Consider the following 27,777-nt stretch of genomic DNA (forward strand, 5'->3'; position numbering starts at 1 on the left):
TGTGAACACAGCCTCATTTTGACAGATTCTTCTGAAGCCAATCAGAAAATCTGATTCAGTCTCAAGAAAATGGCAGATTTTTACAGAATCTAAGAATGGACTAATACATTTCGTCATTTTTACCATGTCTTTACATACAAATGTATTTTACATTTTTTTTATTAATTTGGTAATGTTTCTAATAATTTTTTTAATTATAAGCAATAAGCAATAGTCAACTTTTTTGGATGAATTAATTTTTTTTTTCACCAAACAAAATTACAATTAATAATAGTTACAGCTACAGATTTTTTTACAGTTTATAATAGTACAAAAAACAATCGTACTACATAGAAACCACAAGAAAAGTGTAACGTGTTATAGGTACTGAAATGATATATACAATAAGTCGGTAAACAATGCAATTACAATCTTTATTAAAGCAAAGATAAATACATGAAAAGATCCAAGCCAAAACATTTAAAAACAACTAAAAGCACCAACATGTGCATAGCTTTCATGATTGCTACCATGGAAAATGAGAATGTAAATAAATACTGGCAGCAGATAGCAGCCTGACAATAAAGTGGGAAAAACAAAAAAAGAGGAAAGGCAGAACGAGAGGACGGCGCCTCGTGTATTATTGTGGGGTTGGAGAATTTATCAAGAAACGTCAGAAACAGTTATTTGGGGGAACGGGTGTGTGTTGCACCCCCCCCCCTAAATATTGCGCTCACCTTAATGCGCTTAGATCACGCATAGAATTAATTCAACAGCTGCCCATCAGCTTGCCGGTATATGCCCGTCAAGGCGGCTATACCGGTATTTTCATGCACGGAGTGGGGTTTAGAAAACCGGAAGGAAAGCTGGCACGGCGCTATTGTAGAGAGAGTCTTCTGTAAGTTTTTAAGTTTATTTATTCCAAGTAAAAGTAGACGCGTTTTGGGCGGGAAGCCCTTCCTCAAGTACAATATGGAAAATGGTTTAGTGGTTGAGCTCTGAGTTCGTTTAGCGTTGGCGCTCCAACGCTAAACGAACTCATAAAAAATCATAAAAATCAAATCATAAAAAAAAATTGTTTCCGATGTTATATAGGAAATATCTATAAGCCAATGTAGAATGGAAAACCGTAAAGAGAGAACAAATAACCAAAAGAACATAAACTTGGCGACAAATTTGAATGTACAATGAGTTGCAGTGGTTGTATAAAAAGAATTGCATGGTTATACATTGATGGTGTTGTATGACGAGCTTAGCCATATATCCCAGTTGTTAAAGAATTTAGGGATCTTATGTAGACAGTGGGCGATGGTTTTTTCGTATAGACAATTTTCATTTATTGAGCTAATGACTTCTGCTAGAGGCGGTGGGGCAGGGTCTTTCCAGTATTTGGCAATTTTGATTTTGGCTGCAATAAGTACATGAGTGATCACTGTTAGATGGGTGTGGGGGAATTCTTCCAAATTTATAAAGAAAAGAGCCTGTAGGACTGATAGCTGAATTGGGAACGTACATATTTTAGTCAGCAGAGCATTAATAGCTTCCCAAAATTTGTTTATATGACTACAGTGCCACCAAATGTGTAGCATATCAGCGTTGTCGCTATGACAACGTCAGCAAGTTTGGATGTAAAGTCTGGGTAAATTCGAGACAATCTGTGTGGGGTGTAGTACCAGTTGTATCTTATTTTTATGGTGTTTTCTAAATGGTTAATACATCTGGATACTTTAGGCGGAATTCTGAATGCCATTTGCCATTGTTTTTCACTGATTGTAGTATCCAGCTTGTCAGACCATTTGTTCAGGTGTGACTGCATAGCCTCTGATTGGGTATCTATTAATAGTTTATAGAAAATGGACAATCAATTGGTGATATTGTTTTGGTGATTATTTTTTTGTTTACCGACTTATTGTATATATAATTTCAGTACCTATATCACGTCACACTTTTCTTGTGGTTTCTATGTAGTACGATTGTTCTGACGTGTGGTACTATTGTTGCGGTCCATTGTTCTTTTCTCTATAGTACTAAAAACAATGTCATCAAAGAACAAAGGACTGGTTTTCAAATAACTCAAATTACTCTAAAGATTATAGTAAAAGCACGTAATCACATGTGAATCCAGCTTTTGGGTAAGCAAGACAGGAAAAATCCACAGCATGGAGCAACTTCACTTTAGAGGAGTTTTTATTTTTACAAATGAACTACGTGTTTCGGCGCTTGGACCAGCGCCTTCGTCAGATTCTGATTAAGTTATGTTATATATAACAATCTAAATGTTATATATTTGGGCATAAACTGAATTTTGGACACACACCAAGGCAAAGGCGGAAGGAAGTGTTTTTAAAGGGGTTTTTCCACGAAACTAAGTTAGGCCCTATCCACAGGATCATGAAAACAAACATCTCAATGGAAAACATACATCTCTCAGCGATTTCTGTGAGCTCCAAAGAAATGAAAGGAGCAGAATGGTCATGCACAGCCATCTGCTTCATTACTCTCCGAGGGGTCTGACTGATTTACCTGGGACACCATCGGACCCCTCTTTTTTGTGATCTGTGGGGGTCTCATCAATGAGACCCCCAATGATCTGCAAGTTAGGCCGTATCCTATGGATAGAGCCTAACTTTGATTTGTGGGAAAACCCCTTAAAGCCTCTGTCTCCGAGATTTTGTCAGTTTGTATTTATATTATTATTATTATTGATGATATTCTTTATTACTATTATTACATAAAGAGTAAAAGTGATGCCAAAATTTTTTGTTTTCTGTTCATCAAGCCGTCATCATCTCCATTATTAGTGTATTTGTGCACAAATACCCACTTTACAGATAACTGACCCTACCAATTATACCTTTAGCTGCTATGTTGGGTTTGGCACCTTAGTTTAGTACCACTTTTTTGAAGAAATGATTTATAAACCAATCCAGTACTATCAAGGGAAAATAAATTACCAACTCCCTATTTTAGCAAATTGGAAAAAAAGGTTGTCAAAAAAGAGTTCTGGAGTGTGAGCCCCTCTTCCATGGATATTGGACATCAATTGAAGGTTGGAAAACACCTTAAAGGATCAATAAAGCTAAAGGGATAAATACCTGTGCAGTAAGGAATTGAATACAATTCTGAATCTTTGTTCACACTAACCCAATATAATTATGATTATTCAGAAATGAACTAATGAGGATAAATGACATGCGTAAATAAGCATTTAAATTGCAATTTTCAGGCTTCGTACCTAGGGCAGTGTAGCATAAATATGGTCCTTGTCATCAATGCCACAAAATAATATAAAAAAGGCAGAATATTTGTTACAAAAATATATTATTAATTTTAAAATAATATTTCAAAATAAAAAAAATCTATTTATTTTTAATCTCCTTCAGAACCAGCTGTTTTTGGGTTTCTGATTTTTCACTCTCACATCTTTTGGATTTTTGCTATGTAAGTTATGAGATGGCTTGATTTCTGCAAGAAGACAAAATGTACTCTCTAGTGACGCTGTTTAGTATTTTTTGACATGTGCTGGGAAGCTGGAAAAAAAATTCCAAATGTGGTAAATTAGTTTTGAAAAAAAAAAGCCCTGAATGACTTAGTTTTAACAACTTTCATTTATAACTTTCAGAGGACACCTCTCCCTTATTCTTATTGTGGAGATATCTAATTTGTATAGTTTAGTTATTTCTTAATACACTTTAAAAAAAAAAAAACTCTTGTGTTGCCATACTCTGACAGCCATAACTTTTTTACCTTTCAATGTACGGAGCTGTGGGGTAAAAGGATGTTTTAATTCATCCATTCATCCGATTTTGACATAAAAAAATCATACAATTTTTTCTAAATTTTTGTTGTAGACAAAGTACCTAAAAAGTGGGGATTTGGACATTTAGACGCAATTTCGGTAACAGGGATCAATGCCAAAAATAATTCTTTTTATATTTTGATACTTATAGTGTTTATGATTTCACTTGTTTATTTTTCTTTGTGTCCTAGTTGGGTTTATTAACAAGGGTGAGGACCTGGCTTATCGGTGATTGTAGCTTCATTTGCTCACTGGTGTAAGAATAATGGTAGGAAGCTTAATATTAGCTCTTTCACATTGGCGTTGGTGCTCAGCTTCAGTTCTGCATCCGTTGCGTTTCATTTCCATTTTTCTTCCGATTTGTCTCAGTATTCACAAAAAACTGAAGCTTTAACGATGCTTTAAAAACATCACAACTGGATTTTAAGCCTCATCAGTGAAACGGATGTTTCTTCCTTTTCTCTGCGGACCCATAGACTTCTATTGCCCTTCATGATCCGAAAAAAATAGGACATCTTTCATAATTTTTGCAACGGATAACGGATCAGTGAAAATACAAGCCCATGTGAAAACACCCTTTGAAATAAATGGCTTTGTGAGGTATCCGTGGAAAACACAGAACCACGGACATGAAAAACAAAACCAATGTGAAAGAGCCCTAAGGAAAGGATAAAACGCTAGGTCACCAGTGGAGCCATTAGTTATTGATGGAGCTGCTATTGAGATTGTCTCAAAGTATAACTATTTAGATGCACTTCTAGTTGAGAAGTTAAATTGAAACACGGAGGTTGAATTGCATTGTAAGAAAGCTTTGGGGAAATTGTTTTTTCTTTGCTCATTTACAGCATTTGAAGTTTGTAATAAAATACTACTGTCTTTTTATCAGGTAACCGTGGCAAGTATTCTACGTTTTGGGGATATAGGGGCATATTTATTAACGATCCGCGGGCACATTTTGGTTGGGTTTCCCGACTTTTCGGGGATCACGCTGGGGATTGTGTCACACCCGATCAACTGGCTTTCACGTCACGCAAATCGGGGGCTGGGCTGTCGGATGATCCAGAATGATTTAACATTTAAATTTGTGTCGCAAGATAAGCACTTACTTGCACAGTGCATCATCATCGGAGAGTCCGATAGATCAGGGATCGCAACTCGGATGGGTAAGTAAATGTGCCCCATAGTGTCTCTTTATCTGATAACAAGAGAATAGACAAATAGAAAGTGATTAAAAAATCAGAGGCTATTGTAGGTTTTAAGGTGGTTCACTGGGAAATTTTATTAAAAATCACTTTATTCAATAAAAATGCCGATCAGACAGGTACCTTCGATTCTTTCTTCCCACTGTAATTGTCGGCGAAGCTGAATACCAGTGACGTAGCTTGCTCAGACAAAATTTGGTAGTATTACTTACTCGTGTATTATTGTGTATTTTAATTATTATACTCTGTACATACTCTTATTATACAACTATATCATTATATATCTTGTTTTATGTGCTTTTATGTCTTGTTTGTATTAATGTTAAGTGATTTGATGCATAAATTTCCCTCTAGGATTAATAAAGTATCTTATCTTTTAGGAAAGAGGTGTTCTTGAATATTTATTTTACTTTTTCATATTTCAAACCTTTTATTATTATTATTATTTTAGGCCCCATATGGCTTTTGAACCCTTAGGGGTGGAATAACCGATGCTATTTCCATGTGGGAAACAAGTATTTTATTTCCCCACCTACAAACAATGGAGAGGTCTGTTATTATCATTGTAGGTACACTTCAACTGTAAGACAGAATCTAAAAAAAACCCGGAAAATCATGATCATTTTAAATAATTTGCATTTTATTGCATGAGATAAGTGTTTGATCCCATAGAAAAAAAAGTAATATTTGGTACAGAAATAGTTTACAGGTCAGGTGTTTCCTATATTTTTTGACCAAGTTTGCACACACTGCATCAGGGAATTTGGCCCAGTCCTCCATACAGATACTCTCTAGATCTTTCAGGTTCCTTACCCCAGGGGGTGAGATCTTGCATGGAGCCGAGGACCTAGGAAGATTGACAGTCATACAGTGTTTCTTCCATGTTGTAATAATTGTGTAATTGTGTCCATAATAACTGTAACAGTTGTCTTCTCACCAAGCTGCTTACCTATTGTCCTTAAGCTCATCCAAGCCTTGTGCAGGTCTACAATCTTGTCCAGGGTTTCCTTAGACAGTTCTTTTTTTGCCCATAGTGGAGAGGTTGCAGTGTGATTGCGGATGATTTTTGCTCGATAGTAGAGGATCAAACACTTATTTCATGCAATACAATGTGATTTATGTTATGTCTCTCACAGTTGAAGTGATCTACAATAACGATTACAGACCTTCCCCCTTGTCGGTGGGAAAAATTAGCAAAATTGACCTGGTATCAAATAATTTTTTCCTCCACTGTACTATTACTGTACAGCTTCCAACAGGCGCCAAGCTGTCATGATGACTTATTAGTTCTCTCCAATGATGTCACAAGGGCGCCACTTGGCCATGCAGAATGGTGCCCCCCATGTAAATCAAAGTTAGCTACTGCAGTCAGGTGTATCCACAACACATAACAGGCCAACTACCATGATCAGAGCCAGCACCAGCAGTTGCTGGTAGGTTTCAGCTACATAATACAGATGATGCCCATCTTACATGGAGAAGGCTTGGTCTGTGAGCTCTTCATACGCAATTTCCCAACCAGCCATAAGAAAGAGTAAAACTTAATATTGCTAAAATAATATTGATACTGGATGTGTTTAGTTTTACAAATAAGAGAATTAAAGGGGTATTCTCATCTGAGCATTCACATTCAGTTTGATTAATCTGCCATATGTAAACAATTCATCAATTAGATGTTATTAAAAAAATTTCACCTGTGTGAAGATAATTTCTCATAAATGTAGTGATATGGTGCCTTAGAAACAAGACTTACTCCTCGGATACGACCACCGCTAGAGGGATTGCACAAAGAAACAAAAAGATTTTGTATATGAAATGTCCGGGAGTTACTGCAGGTCCTACAGCCATCCTGTGGTAATGAACTCTGAACCCAGGTGGTCAGGCAGGACTCAATAGCGCATGTCTGGCCACCGCTGCCAAAATGTGAGGTGGTCGTATCCGAGGAAGATATGTAGTTTCCAAGGGACAACATGGCTACATTTATGAGAAATTATCTTAACACAGAAACTTTTTTTTAATAACATCCAATTGAAGAAATGGTTATATATGGAAAATGAATGAAATTAAATGTAAATGCCCAGATAGGAATACCCCTTTAAGAAAAACATCTTCAAATCTCTGTATTGAAAGGGTATTAACTTTTTAGATTTTTGGTATGCATTTTTGTCTTATGTTTTACAGAGATTTTCATAGTATGTTTTTTGAGACCAAGCATTAATTGATAACCTGCACAAAACGTTTTCAGTCCAGCCAGGGGAGATCATTAGAGATGAGCGAGCACTAAAATGCTCGGGTACTCGTTATTCGAGACGAACTTTTCCCGATGCTCGAGTGCTCGTTTCGAGTAACGAGCCCCATTGAAGTCAATGGGAGACTCGAGCATTTTTCAAGGGGACCAAGGCTCTGCACAGGGAAGCTTGGCCAAACACCTGGGAACCTCAGAAAAGGATGGAAACACCACGGAAATGGACAGGAAACAGCAGGGGCAGCATGCATGGATGCCTCTGAGGCTGCTTAAATGCACCATTATGCCAAAATTATGGGCAACAGCATGGCCATGACAGAGTGACAGAATGAAGCTAGATAGCATCTAAAACATCCAATAATTGACCCTGACACTATAGGGGACGGCATGCAGAGGCAGCGGCAGCAGCGGAAGGCTAGAGAGTGGCATGGCGACATACCCTAAATGGACTCAGGCTTCAAACCAATGGGTAGCAGAGAGGAACCAAAGGAGGTGAGCAAGAAGCGCTCAAATAATATTGGTACATGATAAAAGTTTGCCAGTATATTTTGTGGATTACACAGCAGGGTGGCGACAAAGTTAACATGGAAGCCATGAAAACAATCCAAAATTCTGCCTGACACAGCTCGTTTGATAAGGGGACGATGTATGGAGGCAGTGAACTAGTAGTAGATTAAAGGTGCTGCAGTTAAAACTATGTTAGTTGGTTCTTGGCATGGAGCTGGCGCTCCGCTGCCAGGCGAGCTTTCGCCAATCCAAGCCCCTGTCTCTAGGCTACTCCCCAAACAGCACTTCTAAGAACCTTTCGGATAAGATCAAGTGTAGTAGCGTTCTTATAAGTTTGGGATATGGCGGGTGAGGGGAATGTAAACATCTGCGCAAGAAGCGCTGAAATAATATCCGTAAATGAAAAAAGTTTTCCAGTATATTTTGTGGCTTACACAGCAGGGTGGCGACAAAGTTAACAAGTTTGATGTGGAATGCCCTGCAATAGCTCTTGGGCGGTGTGCCTTTTATCACCTAGGCTCAGCAGTTTGAGCACCGCCTGCTGTCGCTTAGCAACGGCACTGCTGCTGTGCCTAGAGCTACCGACTGATGGCGCCATGCCCACGGATGGTAATTCGGAGGAGGAGGAGGTGGAGGAGGGGTGGGAGGATTTGGAGGTATAGTAGGCCTTTGAGACCTGGACCGAGGTAGGCCCCGCAATCCTCTGCGTCGGCAGTATATGACCAGCCCCAGGGTCAGACTCGGTCCCAGCCTGCACCAAGTTAAGTGTAGTAGCGTTCTTATAAGTTTGGGATATGGCGGGTGAGGGGAATGTAAACAGATGCGCAAGAAGCGCATGATGCGCATGGAGCTGGCGCTCCGCTGCTAGGCGAGCTTTCGCCAATTCAAGCCCCTGTCTCTAGGCTACTCCCCAAACAGCACTTCTAAGAACCTTTTGTATAAGATCAAGTGTAGTAGCGTTCTTATAAGTTTAGGATATGGCGGGTGAGGGGAATGTAAACAGATGCGCAAGAAGCGCTGAAATAATATCCGTAAATGGTAAAAGTTTGCCAGTGTATTTTGTGGATAACACAGCAGGGTGGCGACAAAGTTAACAACTTTGATGTGGAATCCATGAAAACAACCCAAATTTCGGCCTGACAAACCTCGTTTGATAAAGGGACGATGTATGGAGGCAGCTATATGGACGACTTTTGGAGGTAGCAATGGAGACAACGTGTGGAGGCTGCTATGGAGACAATTCAATTTGGATAGTGCCTGTATGTGGCAGTCCAAAAAATTTTTCAAACCAGAGGAGCAGGTAGGTGGCCCTCCAGAAAAATGGAATAGATTGAGTGCCTGTATGTGGCAGTCCAAAAAATTTTTCAAACCAGAGGAGCAGGTAGGTGGCCCTCCAGAAAAATGGAATAGATTGAGTGCCTGTATGTGGCAGTCCAAAAAAGTTTTTAAACCAGAGGAGCAGGTAGGTGGCCCTCCAGAAAAATGGAATAGATTGAGTGCCTGTATGTGGCAGTCCAAAAAAGTTTTTAAACCAGAGGAGCAGGTAGGTGGCCCTCCAGAAAAATGGAATAGATTGAGTGCCTGTATGTGGCAGTCCCAAAAAATTGTTTAAAACAGAGGACCGGAAAGGTGGCCCTCCAGAAAAATTGAATAGATTGAGTGCCTGTATGTGGCACTCCCAAAAATTGTTTAAAACAGAGGACCGTGTCGGTGGCCCTCCAGAAAAATTAAATGCATAAAGTACTATACCTAGAGCCAGTGGGCCCTGTCAAAAAACAGCCAGTTTCCTCTGCTTTACTGTAGAAAGAGGAGGAGAAGGAGGAAAATGAGGAGGAGGAGGAGTGGATAAATTATTCAGGTTGAGCTTCCTTCACCTGCTGGAGATTTGAAATTAGGAGAAATCCATGCTTTATTCATCTTGATAAGCGTCAGCCTGTCAGCGCTGTCAGTCGACAGGCGTGTACGCTTATCGGTGATGATGCCACCAGCTGCACTGAAAACCCGCTCTGACAAGACGCTAGCGGCAGGGCAGGCAAGAACCTCCAAGGCGTAGAGCGCCAGTTCGTGCCACATGTCCAGCTTTGAAACCCAGTAGTTGTAGGGAGCTGTGTGATCATTTAGGACGATGGTATGGTCAGCTACGTACTCCCTCACCATCTTTCTGTAAAGATCAGCCCTACTCTGCCGAGACTGGGGACAGGTGACAGTGTCTTGCTGGGGTGACATAAAGCTGGCAAAAGCCTTGTAAAGCGTACCCTTGCCAGTGCTGGACAAGCTGCCTGCTCGCCTACTCTCCCTCGCTACTTGTCCCGCAGAACTACGCACTCTGCCGCTAGCGCTGTCAGAAGGGAAATACTGTTTCAGCTTGTGCACCAGGGCCTGCTGGTATTCATGCATTCTCACACTCCTTTCCTCTCCAGGGATGAGAGTGGAAAGATTTTGCTTGTACCGTGGGTCCAGGAGAGTGAACACCCAGTAATCGGTGCTGGAATAAATTCTTTGAACGCGAGGGTCACGGGATAGGCAGCCTAGCATGAAATCTGCCATATGCGCCAGAGTACCAACGCGTAAGAATTCACTCCCCTCACTGGCCTGACTGTCCATTTCCTCCTCCTCCAACTCCTCTTCTTCTGCCCATACACGCTCAACAGTGTAGGACTCAACAATGGTCCCCTCTTGTGTCTCGCCAACATTCTCCTCCTCTTCCTCCTCATCCTCCTCCACCTCCACCTCCTCCGATATGCGCTGAGAAACAGACCTAAGGGTGCTTTGGCTATCAACAAGGGAATCTTCTTCCCCCGTCTCTTGTGAGGAGCGCAAAGCTTCCGACTTCATGCTGACCAGAGAGTTTTTCAACAGGCCAAGCAGCGGGATGGTGAGGCTGATGATGGCGGCATCGCCACTGACCATCTGTGTTGACTCCTCAAAGTTACTCAGCACCTGACAGATATCAGACATCCACGTCCACTCCTCATTGTAGACTTGAGGAAGCTGACTGACCTGACTACCAGTTCTGGTGGAAGTTGACATCTGGCAGTCTACAATCGCTCGGCGCTGCTGGTAAACTCTGGATAACATGGTCAGTGTTGAATTCCACCTCGTGGGCACGTCGCACAACAGTCGGTGAGCGGGCAGTTGGAGGCGGCGCTGCGCTGCCCTGAGAGTGGCAGCATCTGTGCTGGACTTCCTGAAATGCACACAGATGCGGCGCACCTTCGTGAGCAAATCAGACAGATTGGGGTATGCCTTGAGGAAACGCTGAACTATCAGATTTAACACATGGGCCAGGCATGGCACATGTGTCAGTCTGCCGAGTTGCAGAGCCGCCACCAGGTTACGGCCGTTGTCACACACAACCATGCCTGGCTTCAGGTTCAGTGGTGCCAGCCACAGATCAGTCTGCGCCGTGATGCCCTGTAATAGTTCTTGGGCGGTGTGCCTTTTATCGCGTAGGCTCAGCAGTTTGAGCACCGCCTGCTGTCGCTTAGCGACGGCACTGCTGCTGTGCCTAGAGCTACCGACTGATGGCGCCATGCCCACGGATGGTCGTTCGGAGGAGGAGGTGGAGGAGGGGTGGGAGGAGGAGGAGGCATAGTAGGCCTCAAACACCTGGACCGAGGTAGGCCCCGCAATCCTCGGCGTCGGCAGTATATGACCAGCCGCAGGGTCACACTCGGTCCCAGCCTCCACCAAGTTAACCCAATGTGCCGTCAGAGATATATAGTGGCCCTGCCCGGCAGCACTCGTCCACGTGTCCGTGGTCAGGTGGACCTTGTCAGAAACGGCGTTGGTCAGGGCACGGATTATGTTGTCTGACACGTGCTGGTGCAGGGCTGGGATGGCACATCGGGAAAAGTAGTGGCGGCTGGGGACCGAATACCGAGGGGCGGCCGCCGCCATGAGGCTGCGAAAGGCCTCGGTCTCTACTAGCCTATAGGGCAGCATCTCCAGGCTTAGCAATCTGGAGATGTGCACATTAAGGGCTTGGGCGTGCGGGTGGGTTGCACTATATTTGCGTTTCCGCTCCAGCGTCTGGGGTATGGAGAGCTGAACGCTGGTGGATGCTGTGGAGGATCGTGGAGGTGACGATGGGGTTTTTGTGGCAGGGTCCTGGGCAGGGGGCTGACTATCAGCTGACACAGGGGAAGGAGCAGTGGTCTGCACGGCCGGAGGTGAACGCGCTTGTTGCCACTGAGTGGGGTGTTTAGCATTCATATGCCTGCACATACTGGTGGTAGTTAAGCTAGTAGTGGTGGAACCCCTGCTGATCCTGGTTTGGCAAATGTGGCACACCACAGTCCGTCGGTCATCCGGTGTTTCCTTAAAGAACCTCCAGACTTCTGAAAATCTAGCCCTCGCCGCAGGAGCCCTCGCCACGGGAGCTTCACTAGTTGACACATTTGGCGCTGATGCACCAGCTCTGGCCCTGCCTCTCCGTCTGGCCCCACCACTGCCTCTTCCAACCTGTTCTGGTCGAGGACTCTCCTCCGTCTCAGAAGCACTGTGTTCACCCGGCCTCTCAACCCAGCTTGGGTCTGTCACCTCATCATCCTCCGATCCCTCAGTCTGCTCCCCCCTCGGACTTCCTGCCCTGACAACAACTTCCCCACTGTCTGACAACCGTGTCTCCTCATCGTCGGACACCTCTTTACACACTTCTTCCACTACGTCAACAAGGTCATCATCACCCACAGACTGCGACTGGTGGAAAACCTGGGCATCGGAAAATTGCTCATCAGCAACCGGACAAGTGGTTTGTGACTGTGGGAAGGGTCCAGAAAACAGTTCCTCAGAGTATGCCGGTTCAAATGGCAAATTTTGCTGGGAGGGGGCAGACTGGGGGGGAGGAGGCTGAGGTGCAGGAGCTGGAGGAGTGCCGATTTCGGTGACATGGGTGGACTGCGTGGAAGACTGACTGGTGGACAAATTGCTCGAAGCATTGTCGGCAATCCACGACATCACCTGTTCGCACTGTTCTGGCCTCAACAGTGCTCTACCACGATTCCCAGTAACTTCAGACATGAACCTAGGGAGTGTAGCTCTGCGGCGTTCCCCTGCTCCCTCATAAGCAGGTGGTGTCTCACCCCGCCCAGGACCACGGCCTCTGACCCCTGCAGTAGTTGGACGCCCACGTCCCCGCCCTCGTCCTCTACCCCTAGCCCTCGGGTTAAACATTTTGAAAATGAGAGTTATAACTTGTATTTTTTTTTTAACTTTTTTTGTTTTTTTGTTTTTTTTTTGTGTTTTTTAGTTTTTAAAACCAAACGATGCTATCCTATTGCTATGGCTATTTTCTAGCCAAGTATTACAGCACACTACTATGCCAGATGAGATGACGCTGAGTTATGAAAAAAATAAACGTAAAATAAAAAAGGAAATGGCAGACTGTGCCTAATTGAAATACAACCCCGGGCCCTAATAAATTTTCCCACTTCGGTCTTTGCGATGGATATGTGCGTCACTAAAACACAGTGGTCGCAAGTCTGACTCCAAATTGCTCCCAATTTGATAGTAGATGCACTGCAGCAAGTACAGCCACCAGCAGATCAACCAGAAATCAAATATATATAACGCTACTGTAGGCGTAATTAAGACGTTTGTATTCTCCTATGGCTATTTTCTAGCCAAGTATTACAGCACACTACTATGCCAGATGAGATGACGCTGAGTTATGAAAAAAATAAACGTAAATTAAAAAGAAACTGGCAGACTGTGCCTAATTGAAATACAACCCCGGGCCCTAATAAATTTTCCCACTTCGGTCTTTGCGATGGATATGTGCGTCACTAAAACACAGTGGTCGCAAGTCTGACTCCAAATTGCTCCCAATTTGATAGTAGATGCACTGCAGCAAGTACAGCCACCAGCAGATCAACCAGAAATCAAATATATATAACGCTACTGTAGGCGTAATTAAGACGTTTGTATTCTCCTATGGCTATTTTCTAGCCAAGTATTACAGCACACTACTATGCCAGATGAGATGACGCTGAGTTATGAAAAAAATAAACGTAAAATAAAAAGAAACTGGCAGACTGTGCCTAATTGAAATACAACCCCGGGCCCTAATAAATTTTCCCACTTCGGTCTTTGCGATGGATATGTGCGTCACTAAAACACAGTGGTCGCAAGTCTGACTCCAAATTGCTCCCAATTTGATAGTAGATGCACTGCAGCAAGTACAGCCACCAGCAGATCAACCAGAACTCAAATATATATAACGCTACTGTAGGCGTAATTAAGACGTTTGTATTCTCCTATGGCTATTTTCTAGCCAAGTATTACAGCACACTACTATGCCAGATGAGATGACGCTGAGTTATGAAAAAAATAAACGTGAAATAAAAAGAAACTGGCAGACTGTGCCTAATTGAAATACAACCCCGGGCCCTAATAAATTTTCCCACTTCGTTCTTTGCGATGGATATGTGCGTCACTAAAACACAGTGGTTGCAAGTCTGACTCCAAATTGCTCCCAATTTGATAGTAGATGCACTGCAGCAAGTACAGCCACCAGCAGATCAACCAGAAATCAAATATATATAACGCTACTGTAGGCGTAATTAAGACGTTTGTATTCTCCTATGGCTATTTTCTAGCCAAGTATTACAGCACACTACTATGCCAGATGAGATGACGCTGAGTTATGAAAAAAATAAACGTAAAATAAAAAGAAACTGGCAGACTGTGCCTAATTCTACTCAAACCCCTAATAAATTTTCCCACTTTGGTGTTTGAGGTGGATATGTGTGTCACTAAGAGCTAAACACAACGGTAGCAAGTCCCCCTGCTAATTCCTCACAATATGGTACTAGCTGCAAATAAAAAAAAAAAAATTATAACGTTATTGTAGCCCTAAGAAGGGCTGTTGGGTTCTTTTAGAATCACTCCTGCCTAACAGTAAGCTAATAGAACACCCTAACGCTTTCCCTGAGCAGCAGCAGCTCTCTCCCTAGCGGCATCCAGACAGAGAATGATCCGAGCAGCGCGGGCAGCGGCTAGTCTATCCCAGGGTCACCTGATCTGGCCAGCCAACCACTGCTATCTACGTGTAAGGGTACCACGTCATGCTGGGTGGAGTGCAGAGTCTCCTGGCTTGTGATTGGCTCTGTTTCTGGCCGCCAAAAAGCAAAACGGCGGGAGCTGCCATTTTCTCGAGCGGGCGAAATACTCGTCCGAGCAACGAGCAGTTACGAGTACGCTAATGCTCGATCGAGCATCAAGCTCGGACAAGTATGTTCGCTCATCTCTAGAGATCATGTTATGTTATTTTTTAATAGCTTCTGTAATTCATAAAGAACTGAATGGAAAACTGAAAGGAATTATTATTTGTAGCCCCTTGAAACTTTTGGCTGCTATAAGAACCATAGTTAGCCCACAATTACAATGTGGGTAAAGGAGCGCCTTCACTTATGGAGGGTTCACTTACGGTCTTTACGTAAGTATGTGTCATTCTGATTATAAAAGAAATATTTACATTTTTACCACCTCTTCCCCAAACTAAAGATCATTACACAACCTAAAAAAGATCATTACACAACCTAAAGACCATTTGAAATCCTTAGGAAACCTGATAATGCAAATCATTTAAAAAAAAAGGCCAACAGTAATTAACCAATTATGAATTTACTATCTTATGATTTTAGATTTGACACACACGCACACCTAAATCTAACATAATTGTCAATATTACGCAAATGTGACTTCCACGGAGCTTTATAAATGGCTTAATAGTAATTCCATAGTAGTTACAATGTGGTCATATAGGATAATTATACACATGTAATAAGCATGTCCCTGCCAGAACAGATATTGTTATTTCTGCTTTGTGATTGGATGGATTTCCATCTCTTACATGTATATAAGGCAGATCTGACCGAAAGATTAGTATTCCTCTCAACAGAGAGACAAATTATTTGAACAGTAGAGAGAAATCTTATCATCATGGGCAAAATTTACCTCCTCCTCCTAATGTTCGTAGCAGATCAGGTAGTAGGTGTCCCTCTATTCCCATCACAACAGGTAATATACTTACTCGTATGTCTGTATTACTATACTACTGCATCTATTTTTTCCTTGTATGTCTGTATTACTATACTACTGCATCTATTTTTTCCTTGTATGTCTGTATTACTATACTACTGCATCCATTTTTTCCTTGTATGTCTGTATTACTATACTACTGCATCCATTTTTTACTCTTATGTCTGTATTACTATACTACTGCATCCATTTTTTCCTTGTATGTCTGTATTACTATACTACTGCATCCATTTTTTCCTTGTATGTCTGTATTACTATACTACTGCATCCATTTTTTACTCTTATGTCTGTATTACTATACTACTGCATCCATTTTTTCCTTGTATGTCTGCATTACTATACTACTGCATCCATTTTTTACTCGTATGTCTGTATTACTTTACTACTGCATCCATTTTTCCCTCGTATGTTTGTATTACTATACTACTGCATCCATTTTTTACTATTATGTCTGTATTACTATACTACTGCATCCATTTTTCCCTCGTATGTCTGTATTACTTTACTACTGCATCCATTTTTTCCTCGTATGTCTGTATTACTATACTACTGCATCCATTTTTTACTCTTATGTCTGTATTACTATACTACTGCATCCATTTTTTCCTCGTATGTCTGTATTACTATACTACTGCATCCATTTTTTCCTCGTATGTCTGTATTACTATACTACTGCATCCATTTTTTACTCGTATGTCTGTATTACTATACTACTGCATCCATTTTTTCATCCGTTTCTCTATATTTACATTTTTTTGCTGCTATTTCAGATCAATTTCTCTAGTTATGCTGAAATCTCTACCTATTACTTTCATTACAAACAACTAATGATTCTATTACTTTTTGACTCCGAGAAGCCAAACAGAGCAGCAGTCTATTATCTCTGTACTTGGCTGATCCAGAGTCGGAGATAGTTACTGACTGGCTGACCGTATTTTATATGGGGGAAGCCTTTTATCACTTGGAACTTTGTGTAACCGGAAGTCAGATATTACACAAAAGAAGGAAGACAGCAACCCCTACTTTCCAATGGAAATACTTGCGTAGTTGATGCTCGTAGCTGATCATCCTGGTGTTCAAATTCACCATTAACCAATCAATACAAAGAGGTCACAGTAGCCAATAAAGTAAAAAAAAAAGTTAATTTTTAAATTCATCTGAGCATAACATCTGCAATGTTTGGATTCTCCAAGTATCTTTCATGCTTGACAAAAGATTCATAGATAATCGAAACTTTGCAGATGTTATGCTCAGGTGAATTAAAAAATCAACTTTTTTTTTTTTAATTAAAAAAGGTTTTTCTAAATAAAAACTTTAACCTTCACCAGAACCAGAACCATTCTAGTAGCATTTTACCCAACAAGCCACTGACTAACATTCTGATAATGTATTGTATAATTGTGATGAGATTCTAGGGATTTCATTTCTAAGATTTATGAGAACATTTTATTCTTCTCCCATTATGGATTATGATAGAATTTCATTCCATAATATAATACACATACTTTACAGAACAAAAAAACTCCATGAAACTCTTGTAAAGGAATAATGTGAATAATTACAAATCTTCTTCTTCCCACAGCTGCCTGTACATGATTTGGGTGATAATGGTAAGTACTCTTTCTGTATTTGGGTACATTTCATAGTGGTGACCCATTTTTAGCACTCCCCCAGTCCCCACAGAGCATAGTACATACACTGCCAAAGTGTTTTTGTATAAAAAATTGGTTTTACAGAAGAAAAGATATGTTATATTGTACCTTTCATTAGCATCTGCTGTGTGACTAGGCAGTTAGTTGCCTATTAGAAGGGGCTGGAAAGGAGCAGTTCCCCCAGAACCTTGGGGAACAGCTACTACATGGGACCTTTTCAAATATATGAAAACACCCATCACTTGGCTTTGCGACGCCCCCTGCTCCTCTACAGCCAACCCCGAATGTGGGGAGTTATTCATATATTTGAAAAGGTCAAATGTTTCCCAAGGGTGGGGGGGACTGCTCCTTTCCAGCCCCTCCCATTAGGCAACTGCCTAGTCACACAGCAGATGCTAATGAAAGATACAATATAACATATCTTTTCTTCTGTAAAACCTATTTTTTATACAAAAACACTTTGCCAGCGTATGTACTATGCTCTGTGGGGACTGGGGGAGTGCTAAAAATGGGTCACCTGGTGACAGGTTCCCTTTAAGCTTGATATTGTGTTGATATATAAACCCTCGTCTAATGGTCTCAAAATTTTTGATGAACCTAAACTAGATAAAGTCACACTTAATAAGGGAGAAGATCCCAATATTTTGATAATTTGATGTAGTAAGGAATAACACGAGTTATGAAGATCTAGCAGGCCCATTGTTTTATTGTAGATAAAGCCGAAATACTACATTGGGAACATGGTGGAGTTATTTGTTCCTAAGATTCTATGAATAACACATTCAGTAGCTTAATCAGTAATATTTTATTAATTTAGAAAATATTTACTATTCTAACATTTTATAAAAATCATATTTGATCTAACTGATTATTGCTAGTTATTAGAACGTGCTTCCCTTCCATTAAATGTTTTAATCATGAATCCAATTTTCCTTAATTTTAACAGAAAAAATATTAGATGAGATTAAGAAATATATCAATTCCAATCCTAACACAAGTAAGTATTTACCCTATTTGATACATAGAGATGACATATTTCACCACAAATCGTTTTTAGACTTAACCCTTAGCATTTTTGGCATTTTATAATCTACTTTCCAAAGCCATAAACCCTTCTATTGCCCTGCCAGCTTTGTTTTCCATGTGACAGGGTAGATATTTTCTAAATTTTCAAAAACAAAGATTAAATATATTAATGTTTTTATATTTTTATTATTGGTAGAGTTACAGCTAAGAATATTATTTTAGACGTTCATTTATTTACTAAAGATCAATATTTAATCAATAATAATCTCACTATATATGTAATTGTACAAATTACAGATGTGAAAGATGGAGAAGAACTTGTGGGAACCTTCAGCAAAATAGCTGCGGCCAATAAAGGTAGCAACTCTTGTACAGTAGAAGTAAACTGATGATAAGATGATACAAAGTTTAAACTAAATAATTCTTGTAAAAAAATGGAAAAGCTTCTAGGAATTAAGAAGAGGGGGTAATAAAGAAAGTCTTATCTCAGTTACTTTGTCTCTGGTCTCCTTATCAATACTATGAGCTGGTGGTGTTGGCGGTCATGTGACATTGGCTTTGGCCAAAATAAATTTCAATGTTTCGTAACTTTTCTGCTTCTGTAACCACTGAATTTCGACGGAAGTCACATGACTGCAAACATTCTTAGCCCAGCCAGAAATGTCAACAAGGAGGTTGGTGGACACTAATGTATACTTATATAGTGGTATCAGTATTGTTCTTATATTTTGCCTTTAGGTATTTCTAAGCCTGTACACGATGGAGACATACTGATAAAAAGTGGACGCAGTGCTAGTGACTGTACACAGTGCTTTTGGACCAAATCTGCAGACGGGCTAGTCTATGTACCCTACAACCTCTCCTCTGATTATGGTCAGTTATTTTCTGATTTATTTCAAACATAACGGGAAATTGTTTATTGTATATATTTCCATCCTTCATATATATATATATTCTTCTTACCTCCAGGTGATTCTCATCTCAAAGTGTTTCAGACCGCCATGGATGAATATGAGACGCTCACCTGTGTTAGATTTGTAAATCGAACAACAGAGAAAGACTACCTCAACATTGTGTCCAGACAGGGGTAGGTTTATCTATTTATATAATCTATCTTTTCTGTATATAAAGTACATTGGGGCACATTTACTAAGGGTCGCACGCTCTCTTTTATCGGAATGTGCACCGTTTTGGGGCTAAAACGGCTTGCACATGTATTTAAGAAGTGTATGTTCTGGGATTGTGGCGCCGGTGACCCTGAGTGCCGGCTTCCTTGCTACACAAATTGGGGGGCGTGTCATCGCATTGTCCGACTGATTCAGACGGAGCACGGGATTTACCTTTCAAATTGTGTCACAAGTCCATCCACTAAGATACACCGCTAAAAAGATGATGACCTAAAAGATGTTGGATCTAAAGAGGGAAGCAACACTTTCATGTCTTCGGGTCACGATTTAAATAAATCGCGGCACGGTGCATTATCGTCGAACAATGTATTTTCTTTGAACTCCAGCAGCAATGTAAGTAAATGTGCCCCATTATATTCACTGCTTGTTGTAATAGGAAGAGGTTTCTTTTTAATACACATCTTTCTATGTGGTTTTTAGAGGTTGGTAACTCTTGATGTAAAAGATTGTTATATTTTGGACCCAAATGCACATTCTCTTTTTAGTTTTTAATATGATGTAAAATGTTTTGTGGTGCTATAGACCTGATGTTATGGACATCTAAAATTACAATCCCCTAGTGCAGTGATGGCGAACCTTTTGGAGACAGAGTGCCCAAGCTACAACCAAAACCCACTTATATGTCACAAAGTGCCAACATGATCAATGAACTTATTGGCGTCCTGAGTTCACCAATACAATAGAAAGATCATTGAGAAATTTGGATTGTAGCTTCCCTCCAGGGTCCCCTGAAGAGGAAGAATCAGGGGACCCAGAGCAGGAGCTCCAATGACAATCCATCTCAATCCACACCTTCTTGCTCCTCCCGTAGTCCTGGCAGCCAAGGATGTCGCTTTAAAACAACGCTGAGTTTGGCACATTCTGGGCTGTACTGTATCTTAGGAGAAAGCCTTGTTCCTAGCTGGCAAACTCTGTGTTGGGGTGAAGGCCTGGGTGCCCACAGAAAGGGCTCCGAGTGCCACCTCTGGCACCAGTGCCATAGGTTCGCCACCACTGCCCTAGTGGGAGGAGATTACTGGAAAATAGGAAAACAAAAAAGCTTTTACAACATAAAACATATTAATAATTAAGATTGTACAACTATAATTATTACTATAATATTTTACAGTACATTGTTGATAATAGTAGATTTATGTTAAAAATGTAACTTTAAGATGATTTGTAGCTGAAATAAAAAATAAAGTTAAAAAAAGTTAGCAGATATCCCTGCTAATAATGAAGACCTCCCAAAATATAAGAAAAAAAGTTAAACCCCCCATAGAGTCTAAACCTGACTCACGGCAGGCTCAATATGACTCTGCTCACCTTATCTTTTACATGATTTTGGAATTTTTTTTTATTGCAGATAAATTATATATAAAAGAGGGAATTCTAGCTGGAATATTTTATACCCCACAGGAGGGAGAATGGGCAGGGTAACTAAATGGGGTAAAAAGAGGTAACAAGTTTCCTTTGAAGTCCAACAATTCCAATTTTTTCCTACAACATTAGCTGCTGATTGAAAACTAAAACATTATCATACACAATAGATGATTTGTTGACTTATACATTTATCTATGCATGGCAAAAAATGAGAAAATAATTAAATTTTCTGTTACTTCTACAATATGTCCTTCTTTTTGCTTATACTTTGAGAATCATCTCACCAAATATAAAAAAATAAAACATTTTCATATCTATTCAGGTGTTACTCATATGTTGGGCGAACAGGAGGAAGTCAGTGGGTTGGACTAGATACTGCAGGTTGTATGTATAGAGGAACTGTACAACATGAGCTAAACCATGTGCTGGGGTTCAACCATGAACATAGGAGGAGCGACCGGGATAATTATGTCACCATCAACTACCAATATATTTCTCCAGGTAAGGAACTTACAGAAAATATAATCCTATATATTATCTCTTATATTTGATGTTTTTATCATTAAAAATATATTATAAGAGTTGACAACAATTAAAACAAGTGACACATCCCAATTACTAGACTAATACAATTATATCGTTGTATAGGTGATTGGTCACAATTTGGAAAAGTCAACACCAATAATCTTGGCCTGGAGTATGACTTTGAATCCGTGATGCATTATGAAAGGTAAAACCACAATTTCTTTCTTTATTAGTGATAACATGTAATTATTATAAATGTAAGAATTGTTATTATTATAATGACATGAAATATTTTCTCATATGATGGATAATAATCTCACAATTTCATGTTTCAATCTTGTTCCTCTCTTTCCGGTATCTTCCAGTTGGGCATTCTCTAACACTTCAGGACAACTCACCATTGTACCCAAACGAAACCCAAATGTCCGAATTGGACAACGTGATGGTATAAGTGTTCTGGATGTTGCTAAAATCAATCGATTGTACCAATGCAGTAAGTTCTACAATTTTCAAATCCTTTACCCAAAACTTTTCACTCTGTAATCTGTGAATCATAATGGACCAATAGAGATGTTATACATGTTATGTTATCATCCAATCAATAAAATGAATTACTTTTTTCTCTTTTAGATGTCTGTGCCACGTTACATAATAAGGACAGTGGAATTCTGACCTCAGCCAATTACCCATCAGCCTACCCCCATGGTGCCAACTGTGTTTGGCTGATCAGAACACCATCAGGACAGGTACAGTACTTAAGAAGCATGACCTGTCACATAGAACCACAATTATCTCTCAGAAATAAAGATTTTTTTAAAAAACAAAATAAATATATGCGGTGATATTACAGACAATATGTCGTAGGGAAGAGAAAGAAGGAAAAAAGATGCAATGGCAAAAAAGACACAAAGTCACATAGTTCTGTTCATTCCCTGTGTGCTTGCCCCTTACCCTCTTTTCTTTTAGGCTGCAATAGTAGTATAATGTGCCTAGAAGGATAATCCTTCTCTTTAATTGGGCGACACGGTGGCTGAGTGAGTAGCACATCTTCCTTGCAGCACTGGGGTCCTGGGTTCGAATCCCACCCAGGTCAACATCTGCAAAGAGTTTGTATGTTCTCTCCATGTTTGCGTGGGTTTCCTCCGGTTTCCGGGTACTCCATGTTTACATGTGACTGTTATCTGAAAGCCGACATTCTTTTTGAAAATTACAATCTGCCTGGAAGAGAAGGCGAGATGTGATTACAAATCGGACTGTGAACTCTGATGGCTGGCTGACTGGCTCCTTTGTCTCCCCGGCAGATCATAAGTTGGTGAGGGGAGTCAAAAATATTACACCCTGTGAAAGAAATAGATTTAGTAAGCACAAGGAAAGACAGAAACTGAAAAGTAGATCTAGGCAGCAACAAGGAGAGTATAGACTTTAAGACATTTTTTAACACTATTGTTCATTAATTTGAGTTCATATCTATTTGTTTCCAGGTTTCATTGAACTTTGATGCCTTTGATCTCCAGTCATCTCCTAATTGTAAATCAGACTACGTGAAGATCTATGATGGTCCCTCTAAGAGATCTCCTGTGTTGCTGGACAAAACCTGTGGAACTGGACGGATACCTCCGATTGTTGGAACTACTAACCAATTACTGGTGGAGTTCTCCAGTGATAGCAGTGTTGCTGGGGTCGGCTTCAAAGCTTCATACAGCTCGGGTATAGTCCTACATTCACATTCTCAAAAACATTTTTGCTTTATTTTTGCTTTACCAATTACAATGTTACAACATGCTAATCCAAAAGCCCTTCTATTTTAGGCATTAAACTCATAGGGGCAGATTTATCAAGCTATCTGTTTTTTTTAATGTTGTACTTAAGCTTAGTAAATGGGTTTATACATTTTGATAAACAGTAGTACTAGGCAAAGTGAGTTAAAGTTATGGCATGGGACAATTAAAGATTTAGAATTAGTTTAAAAATAAAATTTAAGACTATAAATTCCTCTTGTAATTACTTTTACATTCATTTTAGTTATAGTAAGTAAAGGGATCTCCTGTGGGGAAATTGCCTTTACTATGGCAGCTGGGAGGCTTAGGAAGGCTTGTAGGCATGATGATCACACACTTGGGACCTTCCATAGACTACAATATGGATTGTGGAACTATGGCATACAAATCACAAAATATAATTATAGATACACTTTTTGTACAAACATTATAACAATAAATTGTATTCCCCTTAGTGAGATGTGGAGGAACCTTTTATACACCAAACAGAGTCTTCACCAGTCCCGGACATCCCAAAAACTACCCACCAAACTTGGATTGCATCTACAATATTACAGCTCCTGTTGGAAAGAAGGTAAAGTTTTCTTTAATAGATTTATGTTCTAGAAATATAGAATATACTGATATACTTCCCTAAATTAACACTGTATAATAATGTACAGTGAGCTCATTAATTATTCACATGTTATAGTCTTATCCTTTACACTAGATGACAATTATATTATGATCACATTACATTGTTCCTTTCTGATCTTTACAGGTCCAGTTGGCCATTACTGATCTTGAGCTAGAAGATGGTCGATGGTGCCAATACGACAGGGTAGAGGTCACCGATGGCATCATTGAATATGGTCCAGCATGTGGTAATGAAAGGTTCCCAGTCTTGACCTCTCTTGGGAATAACATGGTGCTGAGATTTGCTAGTGATAAGGCTGAAGAGTATAAAGGATTTAAAGCGTCCTATACATTTGGTGAGTATTACAGATCTGTCCCATATTCCTCAGATACGGTCATCTACATGCAGTTTTTTAGCTTGTCATCACTTTGTATAGAGATTTTTATGAACAAAAATACCAAAAATATCCTATAATAAATCTCCCAGAGCCATATATTTTATTTTTTCCTTAGCAGTAAAACAAAAACTTTTAGTTTTCACCAGATTGTCATAAAAAAATAACATGTCTTAAATTGTGTAGATTCAGAATGATAAGAGTGTCTAATACTGTATATCTGTCTGTGTATTTCTTCACAGTATAAAAGCCGTGCATCGGACAGTAACATAATTCATGAGGATTTGATCTAAAAAAAGATTTTACAAGGAAACTGAAGAAACATCATTGTTACGCTACTGACTCTCTTTCACGGAATCAAATCTTAATAGAAATATACCAATTAAGAAATTATTACTTTTCTCTTGCCCCCTTCTCGCTTGTCTTGTCGATAAAAAGTAATTCAATAAAGTTTCTTTTTGCATGATCTATGATATGTTCAGTCTGAAATCATTTTCAAAGCATGAATATCTGTGTGTGATAATGGGAGGGTGTGTGATAATGCCTGCCATGTAAATGCTAGTAAGGCATTAATGTGTGATATAAGGGCCTGGTCCAGGCTCATTGCTTTTGATAAAATAAGGTTCAAGTACCCTAGGGGGTCTAAAATTAACCCTTTCAGGAACTGGTGTACTGTTCCTTTGGTGTACTGAGCTGTGGGTGGTGTATTTTTTGCGGATTTTGATGACGTTTACAATGTTATCAATTTTAGGACTGTTCGACCTTGTGATCACTTTTTATAGAATTTTTTAATTTTTTTAAATGACAAAAAAGTGCCATTTTCGACTTTGGGCGCGATTTTTCGTTACGGGATTAAACGCAGTGAAAAACCGTTATTATATTTTGATAGATCGGGCATTTTCGGACGCGGTGATACCTAATGTGTTTATGATTTTTACTGTTTATTTATATTTATATCAGTTCTAGGGAAAGGGGGGTGATTTGAGTTTTTAGGCTTTTTTATTATAATTTTTTTTTTTTTTAACTTTTTTTTATTTTTATTTTTAGTACTTTTCAGACTCCCTAGGGTACTTTAACCCTAGGGGGTCTGCACGATCCTATCATATACTGCCATACCACAGTATGGCAGTATATGTTGATTTTACTACTCATACATTACAATGTGCTAATAGCACATTGTAATGCATGGGTTAACCCGAAGTAGCCTCGGGTCTTCGCGAGACCCGAGGTTACCATGGCGATGGATCGCCGCTCCCCGATGACGTCACGGGGAGCGGCGATTCTCGAAAAGATGGCGGCGCCCACGCGCCGCCATCCTTTTGAAGCCGCCGGCAGCATTGCCGGCGGCGATCGAGGTGAAAACACCCGCGATCGGTGCTAGCACCGATCGCGGGTGTTACCGGTAAGCCTTTGCTGCAATTTGCAGCAAAGACTTACCGGCTATGGAGAGGGCTCAGCGCGTGAGCCCTCTCCATGCACCCGCGGCCGACCCGTGACATGCTATTTTTTTTTAGTTAAAAAAAGTAGAAATTTCTAAAAAAAAAAAAATGTTTAAAGTTTAAAAATGAAGCTCAAATCACCCTCCTTTCCCTAGAAGTGACATTAGCAAAATCATAAACATGTTTGGTATCATCACGTCCAAAAATGTCCACCTATCAAAATATAAAAATTGTTTTCCTGAAATGAGAAATAGCATCTAAATGTCAGAATAGCCACTTTTTCACCAATTAGCACCACACATTTTTTTGAATAAAAATTCATCAAAAGGTTGTACATTCCCCCAAATAGGTGCATAGAGAATATCATCTTGTCCACCAAAAAATTGTATCTTACACTGCTCCGTACACCAAAATATAAAAAGTGTCAGAATAGGGCAAAATCTAGGTTTTTATGTATAAAAGGTTCTAGTTTAATTTAAAATCTATTAAAACATGATAAAATCTATATAAATTTATTGGTATTTCTGGGATCATACCAACCCAAAGAATACATTTGTGGTGTCATTTGGAGTGCAGGGTGAATATTGTAAAAACAAAGCCCAAGTAAAAATGACACATGTCCAGCTTCCCAAGACACAACATGGAATATTTTATGAAAGCACACAAACAAAAAATGGCAGTGGTATTAAGGGATTAAGGCTAGTTGTCCTTGAGTGAGTTCGGTTTGAGAAACTCTCCCTGTTTTTGGAAGCTTTTCCGGAAAAAACCTTTGATCCCTGGACTGAACTGCACATGTCAGATAAGTCCATTGATTAGTGCCTCAGACAAAAATTGCTCCTTGGCAAAGGACTAAAGCTTCATTTACACAGCCATGAGCTCACCTGGACCGGATTCCGGGAATAGCATAGAGCTGGGAATAGAAGGGAGGTACAGTGAGCACTCCCCAAGCATCGCTTTCACATGGTGCAATTCTATAAAAAACTGGACTTGTCCTACATTTTTGGTAGTATGAATGGGGCCAAGTAGATTCTCTACATGCTTTGTAATGATTATTGAATTATGGAGTGGACCTATAGATTGGTCCTTTATTTGACCTGATGAAGGGGGTAATACATCCCCGAAACATGTTGTCCCTTGTCAACATATATGTGAAATAAATGTCTAATTGAATACATATGTATTTTCTTGTTACTACCCACTTTCTATATGACATTAAGTAGCGCGCAAAGATTATTCTGGTATTTCTAGACCCTATGTTATTATTTGTTCCTCTAAGGACTCTGTGCCTTTGAACCAGAACTCGCAGCAACTTTGCTGTCCTTCTGACTATCTCACTGGGGAACAGCATTTCTCTTCATTGTCTTTCAAAAATCACTTTACATTTGGAGCGTGGTGTAACTATACTCTGACTGATTTATCGAGTTTGGCATAGAGATGTTGGGCCCCTTAGGCATCGGAGGACATGACATACGTGGACCTAATGAGACTCCAGATCGGATGAGAACACCAGGATATTGTCTGGGTAGACAATGAAACAAGTGTAGAGCAGGTCTCTAAAAATATCATTGACAAATTCCTGGAACACTGCTGGGGCAAAGGCATGACAAGATACTCAAATTGTCCGTCACTAGTATTGAAGACAGTCATCCATTCACCGCATTCACAGATACGGATGAGGTTTTAGGCCCCTTGCAGATCCAGCATTGTGAAAAACTTGGAACCCTGCTGGCAGTCAAAAAGTTCTTTGATCAGAAGCAGGGGATAGCGGTTTTTCATTGAGACCGTGGTAATCAATGCAAGGACGAAGGGAGCCATCTTAGCAATGTAGAAGAATCCTGCACCAGCATGAGTAGATGATTTGTGGATGAACCCCTTCTGCAGATTCTCCTCCATTTAGGATGAACTTGCTGTGATCTCGATTACGGTGAGTGGATATACCTATCCTCGTGGAGGAGATGTGCCTGGTAACAGTTCGATAGAGCAGTCGTAGGGTCGGTGCGGTGTCTTCGCTTGTTTCTCTGAG

The 27,777-nt window shown here is 40.2% G+C and overlaps 1 protein-coding gene across 1 annotated transcript; it reads left to right on the forward strand.

Moving 5' to 3' along the window:
* The first annotated feature begins 777 nt into the window (after positions 1-777).
* Positions 778-27,533, forward strand: LOC140070156 (embryonic protein UVS.2-like). The gene is made up of 16 exons (XM_072116492.1): positions 778-877; positions 3,970-3,987; positions 4,873-4,941; positions 6,117-6,187; positions 17,358-17,385; positions 18,374-18,424; positions 19,192-19,326; positions 19,423-19,540; positions 21,325-21,503; positions 21,651-21,732; positions 21,893-22,020; positions 22,158-22,273; positions 23,009-23,234; positions 23,761-23,879; positions 24,066-24,276; positions 27,421-27,533. The coding sequence occupies exons 1-16, from the start codon at positions 778-780 to the stop codon at positions 27,531-27,533; spliced, it is 1,764 nt and encodes a 587-aa protein (XP_071972593.1).
* The last annotated feature ends 244 nt before the right edge of the window (positions 27,534-27,777 follow it).

This window comes from Engystomops pustulosus, chromosome 7 (genome assembly GCF_040894005.1).
Source record: "Engystomops pustulosus chromosome 7, aEngPut4.maternal, whole genome shotgun sequence".
Taxonomy (NCBI): Eukaryota; Metazoa; Chordata; class Amphibia; order Anura; family Leptodactylidae; genus Engystomops; species Engystomops pustulosus.

Coding starts and splice junctions, on each gene's coding strand:
- LOC140070156 (XM_072116492.1), top strand. CDS start 778: ATGCCCGTCAAGGCGGCTATACCGGTATTTTCATGCACGGAGTGGGGT. Junction 22,274..23,008: donor TCAGAACACCATCAGGACAG/GTACAGTACTTA, acceptor ATTTGTTTCCAG/GTTTCATTGAACTTTGATGC. Junction 24,277..27,420: donor TAAAGCGTCCTATACATTTG/GTGAGTATTACA, acceptor CCGCATTCACAG/ATACGGATGAGGTTTTAGGC.